Source organism: Budorcas taxicolor, chromosome Y (genome assembly GCF_023091745.1).
Source record: "Budorcas taxicolor isolate Tak-1 chromosome Y, Takin1.1, whole genome shotgun sequence".
NCBI lineage: Eukaryota > Metazoa > Chordata > Mammalia > Artiodactyla > Bovidae > Budorcas > Budorcas taxicolor.
The window spans coordinates 316751-335084 of record NC_068936.1 but is presented as its reverse complement, the minus strand read 5'-3'; the positions used below and the strand labels follow the sequence as shown (position 1 = coordinate 335084).

At 42.5% G+C, this 18334-nt stretch overlaps 1 protein-coding gene across 1 annotated transcript; it reads right to left on the bottom strand.

Annotated features, from left to right (window-relative positions):
• Positions 1–1085: 1085 nt before the first annotated feature.
• On the bottom strand, positions 1086–17890 carry LOC128071033 (eukaryotic translation initiation factor 1A-like). Its single transcript, XM_052664024.1, has 6 exons — positions 17875–17890; positions 15848–15931; positions 10372–10475; positions 9261–9311; positions 2074–2155; positions 1086–1180 (listed from the first exon to the last, which is right to left on the bottom strand). The coding sequence occupies exons 1-6, from the start codon at positions 17888–17890 to the stop codon at positions 1086–1088; spliced, it is 432 nt and encodes a 143-aa protein (XP_052519984.1).
• Between the last annotated feature and the right edge of the window lie 444 nt (positions 17891–18334).

The following is an 18334-nucleotide window of genomic DNA, read 5'->3' as shown; positions in this document are numbered from 1 at the left end:
CCAGGGTAGTACCTTGGTTTCATTCCCTCAGTGATTTGGAAATCCATCAGAGTATAAATGGACTGGTATGAACAGGACAGATGCAACAGACTGTGTAGAAAATTACAAACTGTATAATCTTGGTGAATATGTGATTGCTCACTTCCACTTAAAATTCAGTTTCTCTGAGTGTCTGAAAATGCTCTTAATAAAAATGTTGGTGACTGAAAGATATTGAAGTCTGTGTCCTAGGGCAGTGATCCAATTTAGACTTCCTAAGATCTGCTCCTGGAATTCTAAACTTCCCCCTCAGTGTTCAGTCAAACACTCATTGATGTTTTTGCACTTTTGGTTTCTACAGTACATTTTTACTACAGAGGTGCCAAAACAAGAAGAAGAACTCTAACAGGCCTTACAGGAGTGTAAGCCATACTGTCATTCCAGTTACTTCATATGCCTGTCTAAAAAGTCAAGATTAGATACAGATCAATAAAATTTTTACTGAAACACATTCACAGCCGAACAGTGAGGCATTTAATAGTCTTATCATCACTATTTCCTTACCAACCATTTCCCACAAACGCCAAACCGAAAGTCTGTCCTAGAGTGGTACAGGACAATTAATGTAACCTCTAAATACATGGGCAAGAAAGCAGGCCTTCATTTTAAGAATGCTTTGGAGTACACTCAAATTCCACGGCTTCAGCAAAGTGGCTTCAACATGCTTTACTTCTATTAACGTACCAGCCTTGTGCGATGGTACATTTTAAACCTGTCTGCAAAACGTCTTAGTGCTATCACTATAGACCGCCCCCCCACCCCTTGCCTAATAAAGTATCATTATGGAGTGCCCACTGTCAGACCTAATTGATTTAAAAAACAAACAAACAAACAAGCACCCCCAGAATTATAAAGTCTTTGAACGTTTAAAAAGTTTGCCACGGTGGCTTCTGAATACTAATGAATATTCAAATTCATGGATACATACGCCTCAATATGTATTCAGTTCAAGTGTTCAACCTCCTGAGACCTAAGACGGTGAAAGATCGGACTACTTTCATGTACAGAACAATAAGAAGCGCACACACACACCGTTCAGCCTGGACTTACACCTCAGTGTCTTCATCCTCATCTGCACGATCCTTAAACTGGATTTCATCATCATCTTCAGGATCAAAGCCGTCTGTTTCACTAAGTTCGACTAAAAACACAGTAAGAGCATCCTCTTAAAAACACAAAATCAAGATGTTACTAGAGAAATTGCTGACTTAAAGAAATAATACTGGATTAAGACTAAAACACTGAACTGTACAAGAAACCGCTTGTAATCAATCTTCGATTCAACAGTTTCATTCCAAGAAAAAAATCTTCCTAACTGCAAACGTATCACAGAGAACAAACTCACAATGAAACCACTAGAAGAAGTTCGCTGACAAGAAAGTATTGACCTGATTCCCATTTATCTTAGTATTTCTTACACGGCCTAATGGTCATCAGAATCTTCGCTCTGACTAAAAAACACCTAACTTTATAATAAAATGCACTGTAACAGAATAACTAAAATTGCTATCATGTTCAAAATGTGAGTTTAGTATACTTCCTCTTTTTTGCTACTAGAAACATATTTTAATCTCTCCAAGCTTCCTAGAGGAAGAATAGAATACTTCTGTCCTTAAGAAATAAAAGTAAAACACTCTCCACACAACACCACAACGGTACTCTATTTACTAAGAAAAACTGAATGCGCCTCCATAAAAATCAATACCAGTACCATAACTGTTGTCATCGAGTAGCTGCAACCCGATATACTCTCTTAAGAGTTGCTTAGAAGAGGCATCCCTTTAACAATTCTTACGTATAAGTCTAGAGTCTGTAAACTTTTTCATTCCCCACCAAAAGAACATATTGTAGGAAGAGAATCCATTACTAAGTTGTTAATATACTGAAGTATTTAATACATACTTAAAGTGAAGTGGAGCATATATGTAAAAATACATTAGAGAGAGAGAATTCTGAAACATCTGCTTCACCTAAACACTAACTAGCCAACGCTATGAGAAGACAGGGAGATGTAAAAACTTTGATATTAACTACCGTATTCTGGAAGCTCTCCATAATCCTTCAGACTTCTGGCTTCATCTGCACTGTACTTTAAAATGACATCTGCTTTGTTATCCTTGGAGAAAAACAAGGAAAGATCAAAACTGGTTATGCAAAGAATCATCAGTTGTCTTGGAATATACTTTCAAATCAAACACACTTAAGTAAAACCTCACTATTCTCTCACCTTCCTTCTCACACACACACACACACACACACACACACACACACACACACACACACATCCTCATGACAAAGTTTGCATGCGTGACCAAATAAAGTATAGACTAGAAAAATGATGTATACAATGCACTGAATCAGAGTAAGAAAAGGAAATACAGGTGGTGGTGGTTTTGTAACGTTGTCCTTGTCCACACTCGAACGCTGTAGTTCAAAGTGAAAGTGGTAGTTTTACCCAAGAGAAACCTTTCTGTAACCCACAGTTCTTACAGGATCTTACTGATCCGAACTGTCTGTGGTCCTTTAGAAAGACACCTATGCCTTCCTAAAACCTGACGGGCTTGAAGTGAAGTCCTCGAGTGTTCATAAAGCTCTTCTGGGTGTTTCTGATGCAAATATGCCTGAGAAGTACTGCCCTAAAACTGTTCCCTTATCTCCATTTTAAAGAAGCTGAGCCACTGACAGAGGAAACAATTCTGAATGTGGACAATTAACCTAGAAAAGCCCTAAAGAAAGGCAACTGAAACTATCACAGTCATAAAACTGCAGTGTAATACAAACCAACCCTTCTCAAACTATAACGTGCACAGAAAACACGTAGCTATTGTGTTAAAACTCTGAGTGCAACTCAGTAGCTAATAACGTGCTAATATGGTGATTGCAGCCACGAAATTAAAAGACGCTTACTCCTTGGAAGGAAAGTTATGACCTACCTAGATAGCATATTCAAAAGCAGAGACATTACTTTGCCAACAAAGGTCCGTTTAGTCACGGCTATGGTTTTTCCAGTGGTCACGTGTGGATGCGAGAGTTGGACTGTGAAGACAGCTGAGCGCCGAAGAATCGATGCTTTTGAACTGTGGTGTCGGAGAAGACTCTTGAGAGTCCCTTGGACTGCACGGAGATACAACCAGTCCATTCTAAAGGATCTCAGCCCTGGGTGTTCTTTGGAAGGAATGATGCTAAAGCTGAAACTCCAGGACTCTGGCCACCTCATGCGAAGAGTTGACTCACTGGAAAAGACCCTGATGCTGGGAGGGATTGGGGGCAGGAGGAAAAGGGGACGACAGAGGATGAGGCGGCTGGACGGCATCACCGACTCCATGGACGTCGAGTTTGAGTGAACTCCGGGAGATGGTGATGGACAGGGAGGCCTGGCGTGCTGCGATTCATGGGCTCGCAACGAGCCGGACACGACTGAGCGACTGAACTGAACTGAACTGAACCGGACACCTCCACAGAGTGGGGATGCTGCTATTATCTTTACAGTATGATTTGAGTAACAAGGGTTTGTAATTATCCACAGCAGATTAAAAACCAGAAGAGCTGTTTGTGGCTCTCACTTTAAAGTTAGTGTTTTAATCCCTTAATGGATTAATATAACTCTGGTTGCACTGCCCATAAAACAAAGAATTAAACTGGGAACGAACGATTCTTCGATCCATTTCCGGGGTTATATGTAGTTAAACTGAAATAAATGGATACACGTTTACAGACAGCGTCTATGTTTCTGGTCATCACATAGAAAAAATGGAAAGGTTATACATGGATGATCGAGATCACAAAAACATACCAAGGGAAAAGATTCAGTGAAGTCCCAGGATATAAAATCAACATACAAACATCAGTTGTAGTGGTAATGTGTCCATAGTACCCAAAGTAATGTACGGGTTCCGGGTAATTCCTATAAAATTCAAGTAGCAGTTATTTTCAGAGACAAAGTTATATGGAACCATATATACACACAATCCTAACCGCCAAAGCCATCTTGAGGAAGAATAAAGCTGGAGGACACACACTTCCTGCTTTTCAAGCACAACTGTCCAAACAATATGGCACTGGCACTCCACCAGTAATGCAGATCCTGGAACAAAGCTGAGCCCTCAGAAATAAAATGTTTCAAAGACAGTCAACGAATACTTATGAACGGAAGCGAGATCACTGTGTAGAAAAGACGTCCTTCCCAATAAACGGGACTGGGGAAACAATACTTAACATAAAAGCGGACCCGTATCTTACACCAGAAACTACCTAAAATTACCCTGAAAGAGATCAGAGAGTTAAACACAGACCGGAAACCATAAAACTACTGCAAGAGAACACAGTGTAAAACCACCAAATGCTGCTCTTGCTCTCTGCTTTTGGGACAGGACACCAAACCCATAAGCAACACCAGCAAAACCTAGTAAGTGTAAACACTTCACACTAAATCGCTTTTGCACAGAAGAGGAAATTGTCAACAACAACTAACCAAGACAGTGTACTAGATCGGGAAAGATATTTGACCACTAAAGGGACTAACATCCAACGCAGATAAACCCTGCCATTGGCAACAACACGGATGAACCTGGAGAGCAGTGTGCTAAGAGAAACCAGCCACCCAGAGAAAGCGAACACTGCAGGACCTCATTTATATGTGGAATCAGGACTGAACACAAACTCATCAAAGTTCAGGGACGCTCCTAATCGCTCAGCTTTGAGTGACCTGGATTTTCTGCACAAGCCTGAAATGAAGAGAAGAACTATCAGTCGCCTGGCTGAGTGTCAAAGGTGTGCCCCAGCAAGCTCAGAGCCTACAAGGAGAGGCTGAGAGGCCTGCTGGTTTTTAATGAAACTTCAAACACGGGCTGTCTGTGACCGTATAAACAAGCATTCAGTGGCCACATGCAAGGAAAAGATACATGCCATACCCAATCTGTTTCCGCAATCACTCAGCAAACAACGGCAAGGAGAGAGAGAGAACGGGAGAAGAGATCTGGTCTCCCGTCTCACCACCTTATATGTGCATTTTCTAGTTTTCAGCAACAAAAACAACAAGAAACACGAGGCACACAGAGAAAAACGAGAAGGTGTTTGGTCACATGCCAGAAAATAAGTAGTCAATACAGAGCATGGCTGAGAAAGCCTAGAAGCTGGACTTCACAGAGATAGTACCTCAGGTCGCATTCATAAAAAGAAGGCAAGAAACAGTGTGCATAATGTTCTTTTGGTTGTGAACAATATTTCACTAGAGAATCAAGACAAACATATTCTTTAAGAGAAAACTAGTGGAGATAAAAAGCGGAGTAGCTGACTTCAAACTGTCTCTTTAATCACTGGGAGAACAATCACACCAGAAGACCAACAAGGAAACAGAACAGTGAAACTTGACAAATCAGGAAGTCTCAGGTATTTACAGGAAACATGACCTGATAACAGACTAGAGAGAGACAGCAATTATTTCACTCAAAATTTAGTGACGCACAAGCGACGGGTTTGACGCAGAAATCAAAAGGATTTCTGTCTCACAAGTCGTACGTACTCCAAACACTGAGATCATAGTGGGCAACTACCGAGTAGTTCTCTAAGTAGTCATCTCAGATTTATAACTTACACATTAGGAGACCTAGTCTCTGCCTTGCCTTTCTCGTACAAGCCAAAAAGAACCCCTTTTTTGGAGACAGAGGTTTTGCCTGACTTAATTGCATCGTCTACAGCAGGGACTTCTCAAACCTGGATTTGAGACCTTTAAATTTAAAACTCGTAACTGAGAACCCAATGTAAAATTACTTATTTTTTCTTTTAATGAGGGAGAATACTAATGAAAATCACTGTTATTACGCTACTGTTCTTATTTCAGCAAAGGTCATTTTACAAAATATTTAACAAGCAAAATGGGCAGAGTCCTCTGGTGGTCCAACGATAAGGACTCCAGGGCTTTCCTCGGCAGTATGCTGGGTTGAACCCCTGACTGAGGATCTAGGATCCCACAAGCCGCAGTGCCATCAAATATTAGAGAAAAAAAATGAAAGGAAAATGAATAATCTAGCCCTGTGAAATATATATCATAAGATACGAAGATAACTTCTCATTTTACCACAGAACACTGAAAACGTCAGCCTGCAGCATAATCCCTGAAAACCTAGCACAGAGCCTTGGATACACCTGGGCTTAAAAATTTACACAAGAGCTAACACCTATCCTACTCACACTCTTCCAGAAAATTGCGGAGGAAGGCAAACTTCCAAACTCATCCTATGAGGCCACCGTCACCCTAGTACCAAAACCTGACAAAGATGCCATAAAAACAGAAAACTACAGGCCCATATCACTGATGAACATAGATGCAAAAAGCCTTAACAAAATTCTAGCAATCAGAATCCAACAACACATTAAAAAGATCACACACCATGACCAAGTGGCCTTTATCCCAGCGACGCAAGGATTCTTCCATATCCGCAAATCAATCAGTGTAATTCACCGCATTAACAAATTGAAAAATAAAAGCCATATGATTATCTCAATAGATGCAGAGAAGGCCTTTGACAAAATTCAACATCCATTTATGATAAAAGCTCTCCAGAAAGCAGGAATAGAAGGAACATACCTCAACATAATAAAAGCTATATACGACAAACCCACAGCAAACATTATCCTCAATGGTGAAAAATTGAAAGCATTTCCCCTAAAGTCAGGAACAAGACAAGGGTGCCCACTTTCACCGCTACTATTCAACACAGTTCTGGAAGTTCTGGCCACAGCAATCAGAGCAGAAAAAGAAATAGAAGGAGTCCAGATTGGAAAAGAAGAAGTAAAACTCTCACTGTTTGCAGATGACATGCTCCTCTACACAGAAAACCCTAAAGACTCCACCAGAAAATTACTAGAGCTAAGCAGTGAATATAGCAAAGTTGCAGGATACAAAATCAACACACAGAAATCGCTGGCATTCCTGGACACTAATAATGAGAAAGTAGAAAAGGAAACAATTCCGTTCACCATTGCAACGAAAAGAATAAAATACTTAGGAATATACCTACCTAAAGAAACTAAAGACCTATATATAGAAAACTATAAAACACTGGTGAAAGAAATCAAAGAGGACACTAATAGATGGAGAAATATGCCATGTTCATGGATCGGAAGACTCAATGGAGTGAAAATGAGTATACTACTCAAAGCAATCGACCGATTCAATGCAATCCCTATCAAGCTACCAGCGGTATTTTTCACAGAGCTAGAACAAATAATTTCACAATTTGTATGGAAATACAAAAAACCTCGAATAGCCAAAGCAATCTTGAGAAAGAAGAATGGAACTGGAGGAATCAGCCTGCCTGACTTCATGCTCTACTACAAAGCCACAGTCATCAAGACAGTATGGTACTGGCACAAAGACAGAAATGTGGATCCGTGGAACAAAATAGAAAGCCCAGAGATAAATCCATGCACCGATGGACACCTTATCTTTGACAAAGGAGGCAAGAGTATACAATGGAGAAAAGACAATCTCTTTAACAAGCGGTGCTGGGAAAACTGGTCAACCACGTGTAAAAGAATGAAACCAGATCACTTTCTAACACCACACACAAAAATATACTCAAAATGGATTAAAGATCTAAACCTAAGACCAGAAACTGTAAAACCCCGCGAGGAGAACATAGGAAAAACACTCTCCGACATAAACCACAGCAGGATCCTCTGTGATCCACCTCCCAGAATTCTGGAAATAAAAGCAAAAATAAACAAATGGGATCTAGTTAAAATTAAAAGCTTCTGCACAACAAAGGAAACTGTAAGTAAGGTGAAAACACCGCCTTCTGAATGGGAGAAAACAATAGCAACTGAAGCAACTGACAAACAACTAATCTCAAAAATACACGAGCAACTTATGCAGCTCAATTCCAGAAAAACAAACGACCCAATCAAAACATGGGCCTAAGATCTAAATAGACATTTCTCCAAAGAAGACATACGGACGGCTAACAAACACATGAAAAGATGCTCGACACCACTCATTACCAGAGAAATGTAAATCAAGACCACAATGGGGTACCATTTCACACCAGTCAGAATGGCCTTGATCCAAAAGTCTGCAAGCAATAAATGCTGGAGAGGGTGTGCAGAAACGGGAACCCTCTTACACTGTTGGTGGGAATGCAAACTAGGACAGCCACTATGGAGAACAGTGTGGAGAGTCCTTAAAAAACTGGAAATTGAACTGCCCTGTGACCCAGCAATCCCACCGCCGGGCATACACACCGAGGAAACCAGAACTGAAAGACACATGTGTACCCCAATGTTCACCGCAGCACTGTTTATAATAGCCAGGACATGGAAGCAACCTAGATGTCCATCAGCAGGCGAATGGATAAGAACGCTGTGGTACATATCCACAATGGAGTATTACTCAGCCATTAAAAAGAATACATTTGAATCCATTCTAATGAGGTGGATGAAACTGGAGCCGATTATACAGAGTGAAGTAAGCCAGAAAGAAAAACACCAATACGGTATTCTAACACACATATATGGAATTTACAAAGATGGTAATGATGACCCTGTACGTGAGACAGCAAAGGAGACACAGATGTGTGGAGCGGACTTTTGGACTCTGTGGGAGAGGGAGAGGGTGGGATGATTTGGGAGAATGGCATTGAAACATGTATACTATCATGTAAGAAACGAATCGCCAGTCCAGGTTCGATGCATGATACTGGATGCTTGCGGCTGGTGCACTGGGATGACCCAGAGAGATGTTATGGGGAGTGAGGTGGGGGCGGGGGGGGGGGGGGGGGGAGGGGGGTCCAAGATTGGGAACTCATGTATATCCGTGGCGGATTCATGTCAATGTACGGCAAAACCAATACAGTATTGTAAAGTAAAAAGTTTTTAAAAACTTAATTAAAGTAAATAAATAAGTAAACTATGAAAAAAAATAATAAAGGAGGACAGAAGGATGAGCTGTAGCATCTATCCGAAATTATAAGAGAATATTTATTACTTACTGTATTTAAAATAAAGAAAGAAACAACCAGTCTTCCCAAAAATCACATGCACCATCAGTCAGCCAGAATCCTATCATCTTAAACATCGTGGATCATGACAAATTTTGATGCCAGGAGGATGACAACCATAACTGGCTAGAACTGGCGAGAAGATGCATTTTACTGCATCATCTGAATACTGATATCGATGATTCCTATATTCAAGAACATTATAAATTCAGCTGTAATTGTTACCTGGTAGTCTCGGAGACCAATCAGTATAATATCTGAGGTATTTATCCAAACCTATTGAAAAAAACAACAACAACAACTCACGGTCTGTTACGTGTAAAACGCAAACAACAGTGTTTGACGTAAAGCCATACGTAATACAGAAGATACAATTCCTTCGGTACATGAAAAGTATCTAGTAATAATTACGGCGAAACTACAGATGCGTGTGTGTGTCATGTGTGCATGTGGATGTATCTGTGTATTATCTGTGTGAGTGCTCATGCCTATGAGGCACAGTTTAGTTATAGATGCTTACCGTATAGTAATCGAAAACTAAAGCTAGGCAGTTCAGTTTGGGTCCAATTTTCTAATTTAGGATATTACAATATATAACAATTTCACTTCAATTAAAGTCTTTAACTTTACAAAAGCGTAGTTCTTTGTCACATGAATCACTTTAATTCACAGATCGCTCTGGACATTTTTCATTCTTTCAAACAAATGAAAATAAGTCATATACACACATATAGCCATCTAGTAACCAATCGACATCGATTCAGGCCCCTAAATCACTAACTGGAAAAGAATGACTCAACAGAACAAAACTGCTTTTCAATCCAAAAAATTACGGTTGAAGGAACTTTTAAACAATATGATCAATCAATGTGCCAAAACTACTAAATAAGGTGCTTTATTACGTTCCGAACACCACATTTAGCTGTTCCCACAAAGCAAAGTCTTACCCAGGACCATACACTGGATTTAATTAGCAACGAGACTCCTTTTGTCTTAAAAATAATTTTCAGCTGTTTCATTTTTCTTTCTTTCTTTCACGGCTTAACATTTTTGTTAAGAGTCTAGGCCATGTGTTTCATACACGGAATCTGTCTGTTTCCCCAAGAGCAAACATCTCTGGCATACGTCCAGCCTAGGCGTCACAAATCATTCTTTCTAAATCTAAGTCCAATCACGAAAGTTATCGAGGATTTTCTAGTTTTATGCATTTATACTGCCTTATCAATCACCGTTTTTGAAGTCTGCAAGAATTCACCAAGTTCACTCACTTGGAAGCACAGATAAATGTCTTAAAGGTAACTTCTGTACTAAAGGAAAACAGATCTCCAACACTGACCTGTTTCCTCAAGCTTCCTCGGATACGACATATCCGTGTCACTCCATCAAAACACATTGCTTCCAATCGTGCATTTCCCAACATCTTGGTTACCTGAGCATATTCTTAGGAAGGGGCAAAAAAAGAAGAAAGCAAAACAAAACCGTAAACTACTGTTCAATTTTTCTTAAAACGCCAACACTTGTTCTTAGGTTGGTAAGGTCACTTTTAGTGCTAACTTTAGACCAAACCAAGATTTAAAAAAGAACAAAATGTTCAAGTAGTAGAACAAGTGAGAGCTGTCTCAAGGTGACGTGTATTAATTTTATCCGCAAAAAGGAGAAAACTCTTAATCTCTCAAACAATGGCTATAGTCTCTTCCAGCTACACCTTTGCATTTAGCCTCTTGTTTTTAGAGCAAGGAAAAGTTGACAGAAGTGAAGCAGTTACTCCAAAATCACAAATGTTATTTCCACGAGAAGATACCTGCTGCTGGGAATGTTTATCTACTGATTTGAGAAAATCAGTTCAGTCTTGGTCTTCATGACTGCATGCTCTACCTTTGGACATCAAAGCGGCTCACTTCAGACTGCACCCTAAACGCTGACTTAGCAACCTCTCACGCTGAGTATTCGCAAAATCTCGGCTCTCCTTTCCCTCATTAACTCTACTGATAATCAACTGATCAGTCGGCTGATCATTAACAAACTTTTGCTTGGGAACACGTTGATGCTTTTTCTAAAGTTCTTAAAATGGTATTTCAAGGTAAAGCGTCAAATGTTTAAAGACAATTATATCTAAGCATAGTCAAGAGGCCACCTGATTCTACTGTCACTTGAAAACACTGACGTACGCATTAGCCAGTACGGGACCATGTCTTCTGGACTGAAATGACAAAAGCGGGCATCAGAATAAAGAGAAAGAAACAGGTAGTTAGTATAAAGCCGGTACAGTACTACATTTGTTGTTGTTGTTGTTTTTAACCGAGGACTAACATCAAAGTGACATCCACCGCAGCCACGAAATTAAAAGGCACCTGCTCCTTGAACTTTCAGGTATGACATAACTCACATCCAATCCCTGATGATTATACAGTGGAAGTGAGAAATAGATTTAAGGGACTAGATCTGACAGACAGAGTGCCTGATGAACTATACAGGAGACGGGAGCAAGGGACACTGCGCAGGAGACGGGAGCAAGGCCATCCCCCAAGAAAAAGGACTGCAAAAAAGCAAAATGGCTGTCCCATGGAGGCCTCGCAGGATAGCTGTGAAAAGAAGAGACGTGAAAAGCAAAGGAGTGAAGGAAAGATACACCCATTTGTATGCAGAGTTCCAAAGAATAGCAAGGAGAGATAAGAAAGCCTTCCTTGGTGATCAGTGCCGTGAAAGAGAGGAAAACAATAGAATGGGAAAGATATCAAGGGAACACTGCATGCGAAGATGGGCTCCAGAAAAGGCAGAAACTGTATGGACCTAACAGAAGCAGAAGACAGTAAGGAGAGGTGGCAAAAATACACAGAAGAACTGTACAAAACAAGATCTGCCCGACCCAGATAATCACCATGGAGTGACCACTCACCTGGAGCCAGACATCCTGGAATGTGAAGTCAAGTGGGCCCTTAGGGAGCATCACTAGGAACAAAGCTGGCGGAGGTGATGGAATTCCAGCTGGGCTACTTCAAATCCTCAAAGATGATGCTGTGAAAGTGCTGCCCTCAATATACCAGCAACTTTGGAAAACACAGCAGTGGCCACGGGCCTGGAAAAGTCAGTTTTCACTCCAGTTCCAAAGGAAGGCAATGCCAAACAACGCTCAAACGACCGCACTATTGTACTCGTCTCACACGCTAGCAAAGCAATGCTCAAAATTCTCCAAGCCAGGCTTCAGCAATGCATGAACCGTGAAATTCCAGATGTTCAAGCAGGTTTTACAAACGGCAGAGGAACCCGAATCAAGTTGCCAACATCCGCTGAATCATGCAAAAAGCAAGAGAGTTCCAGAAAAACATCTATTTCTGCTTTGCTGACTGTGCCAGAGCCTTTGACTGCGGGGATCCCACTGAACTGTGGACAATTCTGAAGGAGATGGGAATACCAGACCACCTGACCTGCCTCTTGAGAAAGCTGTATGCAGGTCAGGAAGCAACAGTTAGAGCTGGATACGGAACAACAGACTGCTTCCAAGTAGGAAAGGGAGCACATCTAGGCTGCACATTGTCACCCTGCTTATTGAACTTACGTGCAGATCACATCATGAGAAACACTGGGCTGGATGAAGCACAGGCTGGAATCAAGACTGCCGGGAGAAAATTCTATAAACTCAGATATGCTCATGACACCACCACTGACGAAAGATCCTCTCTAAGAAAGTGAAAGGAGAGAGTGAAAAGGTTGGCTTCAAGCTAAACATTCAGAAAACCAAGATCACGGCATCCCGTCCCATCACTTCATGGCAAATACACGGGGAACAGTGGAAACAGTGGCTGACTTTATTGCGGGGGGCTCAAAAATCACTGCACATGGCGACTGCAACCATGAAATAAAAAGACACTTGCTCCTTGGATGGAAAGTTACAACCAACCTAGACAGCGTATTAAAAAGCAGAGGCACTACTTTGCCGACAAAGGTCCGTCTAGGCAAGGCTGTGGCTTTTCCAGGAGTCATGTACGGATGTGAGAGAGAGGGCGGTAAAGAAAGCTGGGTGCTGAAGGACTGATGCTTTTGCACTGTGGTGTTGGAGAAGAGTTGTGAGAGTCCCTCGCACTGCAAGGAGATCCAAGCAGTCCATCCTGAAGGAGACAGATCAGTCCTGGGTGTGCACTGGAAAGACTGATGTTGAAGCTGAAACTCCCAACATTTTGGCCACCTGATGGGCCGAGCTGACTCATTTGCAAAGACCCTGATGCTGGGGAAGACTGAGGGCAGGAGGAGAAGGGAACGACAGAGGATGAGATGGTTGGATGGCATCACCGACTCTAACGGACGGGAGTTCGCGTACACTCCGGAGTTGGTGATGGACAGGGAGGCCTGGGGTGCTGCAGTCCACGGGGTCGCAAAGAGTCGGACTCGACTGAGCGACTGAACTGAACTGAACCGCTCCTTGGAAGAAAAGCTATGACGACAAAGGTCAGTATAATCAAAGCTCTGGTTCTTCCCGTAGTTACATATGGATGCGAAAGTCGGGACCATAAAGAAGGCTGAACTGTTGAAGAGCTGGAGTTTTTCAACTGTAGCGCTGGACAAGACTCTTGAGAGGCCCCTGGACAGCAAGGAGATCAAACCAGTCAATCCTAAAGGAGATCTACCCTGAATATTCAGTGCGAGGACTGCTGCCGAAGCTCCAGTACTTTGGCCACCTGATGCAAAGGGTCAGCTGCAAGGAGACCCTCAGGCAGGGAAAGCAGGAGGGCAAGAGAAGAGGACAACAGAAGATGAGACGGTTGGGCGGTATCACAGGATTCAAGGGACACGAGTCTGAGCAAACGCAAGGCTACCGTAAGGACAGGGAACCCTGGTGTACTGTGTCGTTCATGGGGTCCTGCAGGGTCACAGACATGGCTTAGTGGCTGAAAAACAACAACTCCTCCAAAGAGATCCTAGGCTAATCTGTCGTTATCCTGAAAGGTAAACGGGATTCAAACTATGGAGAGTCCCTTGGATCACAGGCCATCAGTCCAGCTTGGTACTCCGGACTGCTACACAGGAGAAAAGAACAAAGAAAAAGAAAACGATCATTTAAAACCTGGCCCTGAAAACAGACTGCTAATGTAAGGAAAAAATATGAAGGCCAACGACCAGCTTATCTTTAGCCACACATCATGTTTCAAATAATTAATAAAAATCTTTGGGTGTCTCCCTGAGCGTGTGTGTGTGTGTGTGTGTGTGTGTGTGTGTGTGTAGTGACTTGCACTGTGCAGGAATAACTACATGGCTCTGTTATGAAGTGCTGGAAATTACTGAAACAAATGGCCAGCTCAATAACAGAGAACAGAACTGTCAATTCAGAGAAAAGTATACATTTGAACTGAGCAATACGTTAACCTCAACTCATCTCAGCATCCACATAGGGCTACTGGCTATTCCAAATCACAGGTCTGCCCGGTGGCTCAGCCATGAAGAATCCACCTGCAGACGCAAGAGACAAAGGGGACACACACTAGACTTCCGGGCCAGGATGATCCCGTGGAGAAGCAAATGGCAACACACTCCAGTACTCTTCCCTGGAGAATCCCATGGACACAGCAGCCAGGTGGGCTACAGTCCACGAGATCGCTAAAGAGTGAGACGTGCCTAAGCGCCAAGCAACAGGGCTAGAAAAAAGTACTTCTTCGGTAAGCTTAAATATCTTGAAACCGTGCTAATGGAGTTACATACGAGAAAGGCTTCGCTCTTAGAGGATGATATAATTAGGGCGAAAAACCGTAACTGTATGTAACTAGACCTGCCTACAGGAAAGTGTAAAACGGTAGGAGGAAACTGTGCGTGTTCCGAAAGAAAGCACAGGGAAAAAAACATTAAAGATTAGGGAGTGAGTAAAAACATACGGGAGTTGTACTCATATTTCAGCTCCTCTGTGGGGCTTAGCTATCCATTAAAGGGAAAAAAGGAAGTGTTTCAGTCAATTATTTTACTCTTATTTTAGTCTGCACTTACTCAAATAAGAGATAGTCAATTACTCAGTGACTTTATTAAACACACTCATGCGCTAGTGACACTGGAGTACTGAGGGGCTGAGGTCTTGGCATAGATTTCTCATAGCCTACTGAAAAATATTACAAGAGTAGGGGATTTTCAATGTTGGCAGCCAGGCTTGCCCCGCTCTCAACACTACGATTCACCGTCATTTATACCACGTTTCTCCTCAGAATCGAAACAGGACACCTTGTTTACACATGCCACATTAAGCCTGCAGGAAAAATAGTGTAAAGTGAATTATTTAATACAGAAATTCTGGAAAACGTAGGGCACTGGAATTGGGGAAAAGCTGGAGATACGAGGGGCTTCTGTGTGGCTCAGTGGTAGGGAATCCACCCGCCAATACAGCAGATCCCGGTTTGATCCCTGGTCCAGGATGAACCCACATGCCTCCAAAAAGACTGAGCCCTTGTGCCACAGCTACCGAGCCTGTGCTCTACAGCCTAGAAGCCGCAACTGCTGTGCCCACATGCTGCAACTACTAAAGCCCGGTCTCCCCAGAGCCTCTGTTCCGCAAGTCGAGAGAACACCCGGTTGAGAAACCTGTGCATTGCAACTACAGAGTAGCCCCCCTCCCCACAACTAAAGAAATCCCGTGCACAGTAAGGAAGGCCCAGCATAGCGCCATCCCCCCACCCCCACCAAAGAAAACCCACATAAACAAATAAAATCATTCAAATTAAAAAAAAAAAAAAAGGAGTTATGAGACAACTCCTCAGGACTATGACTAACGTATGTTACAGATTAAACTCTGAAATTCACATTACTAGAAAAGGTATAAATAACCAAATTATTCTTACCTTGCCCATCTTCTTTAAAGACCAGGTCTCCTTTTTCATATTCGTTCTTCTTCTTACCCTTGCGTCTATTTCTGCCTCCTTTCCCTAAGTGATTGAAAAGTGAATAAAAATTGAAATCTAATTATCTGTATAACAGTTTACAAACTCAACTATGAAACAAGCTCACATAAGCTTTTACACTTTATGAAAACACAGGGAAACAAACAGGTTATCATTTAAATAGCAGTAAAATATCAACAGACCTCAAAAGAGATTTACAATTTAACCTAATTTGCTTTCTGGTTAGCCCCTTACAAATTGCCAATGGCTGTCTTCTAAATGCCTTACCAGATAATAATATTATCAACCACATAACCCATGACCAGAGATCACCATTAGCATTTTTATTATCCATGCTTTCCAGTTAAACCTGGATTCTATACCTTCTCTTCCACTATTTATTTTCAAATAAAAAATCCAAGACTAGTCCATGTATTTGTAAAGGAATGAAAACCGAAAAATCATACGTAGGACTGTCTTCAGTTTGGCATGAGAGTTAGCCGCTGCTTTAAAAGTCCCGCAGAAGGAAGATGGGAGATACCCAAGGCTGGAGGGAAGCCTAGGAAGATAACATTAACAAAAGTGTACTGAACATCTATTAAGCACCAAGCTGTAGTAGGTGAACATTCATAAGGTCAGTCCTGTTCTCTTTAGAATGCACAGTCTAACGTGGGCATCTGAAACTTCATTCTTAGAAGCAGAGGAGGAAACAAGGAACGTATGCAAATGTACACTCATTTGTAAGCTAAAAGTGAATTATATAGATTAGAAAAAAAATCAGCAGAAAGGCTGTGCCAGTCGGTCTGGGGACTCTAGAGAGCACTGAGCTGAAAGGCAAAGAAGTGTGCCCGGAATATGGCAAAGGTTAAGGAAGCCTTGAGAGCTAAAAGGAAGTGCCAGGAATGAATAAGGAAGAGAGGTTTGTTGTAGAGTGTGAAATGTGGTGCTATTCTGAAGGCAGTATTCTCATTCCTTGCACTTAACAGTTTTCCAGGAGGCATTACAAGGACATTAACATGACACAAGCAGAACTCAGGGCTGTAAAAAGGAGAATTCAATGAATGACCGTCCCAGTGCCCTGCTTCAGTTAGCTTGAAAGAAAGTGAAAGTGAAGTTGCTCAGCCGTGTCCGTCTCCCACGCTTTGCGACCCCATGGACTGTAGCCTACCAGCCTCCTCTGTCCATGGGATTTTCCGGGCAACAGTACTGGAGGGGATTGCCATTTCCTTCTCCAGGGGATCTTCCTGACTCAGGGATCGAACCCTGGTCTCCCGCATCACAGACAGACGATTCACCGTTTGAGCCAGTGCCGTTTTGGAAGTTACAAGTAAAGTTATTGTCAAATCTGATTATTTGTGACCTGTCTGCCTCAGAATAAGGATAAGCAGAAATACATAGTGCCAGCATCTATTTTATGAGAAAAGAAGGCTGAACACGCTGGGATATTGCCTGCCTTCTAAAGAAGGTTTTAAGGTTTGCCACGGTGAAAGTGAGAGGTAGAAGAAAGTAAACCGGCAGTCATGAACCTAGACGTGCGACAATGTTTTAGCTTCGTGTTTGCAAAGAAGCAGTATTTTCACCAGTAGTCAGCTGTCCGCAAAGTAAACTGCTGACAAATAGTTAACGGACCCAAAAGAAAGAATCAGTGTCTCGTAAACAACCGCTAAAGGAGAGTCCTGGGAAGGGATGAAGGCCGGAGGGGCGAAGCCTGGGCTGCCCGAAAGTAGGCTTCTTCCAGTTTACTAACGCGCCTGCAGTTAAACTGGCATGAATCCGAAACTAATCGAGGTTTACCCTCCCTGTGAAATTGACAAAAAGGGAGAGGAAATTATACCGCTATGTGAACCGAGCGGGAGGAGGCAGGAGCGGCTTCTCGCTCCTATGTGGACTGTGCAGTCCGGCTCAAAGACATCAGCCAACCACAAGAAGCAGGAACTACCAGTGAGGGCGGCTGAGCAATCGGTGGTTCCCCGAAACCCAGTCATTACCTTTATTCTTGGGCATAGCCGTAGCCGCAGGCTCACTGTTTCCACGCAGCTTCCCGTGCGGCTGCCGCTGCCGCTGCCAGGTAATCCTCTGAGGCTTCCGAGGAACTAAGTTACACTCTCCGAACTGAGAACTCAGGAGACAAAGGCACGCGGCCTCGCTTAGCAGCAGCAAAATGGCGACCCGGCTGGTGTCACGGGGTTAACGTCACTTTCCTCGCGCATGACGCTACCGGCCTATCCGCCACGCACAGTCTCTTCCGCCCTAGCGAGCACGTGTAGGCCAAACCAACTGACTCCCGGTGCTCAGCAGTGTGAGTGACGCTGTGTCGGATTCCAGTAAAGAGTGATCGATTTTTGGAGAACACCGCGCTGAGCTTGGAACGAGATGTGTCAATATAGTGGAGACCGCGTGCACTTCCCCAGTTAGAAACCGCTCGAGCTAACTCATACTACTGAAGAG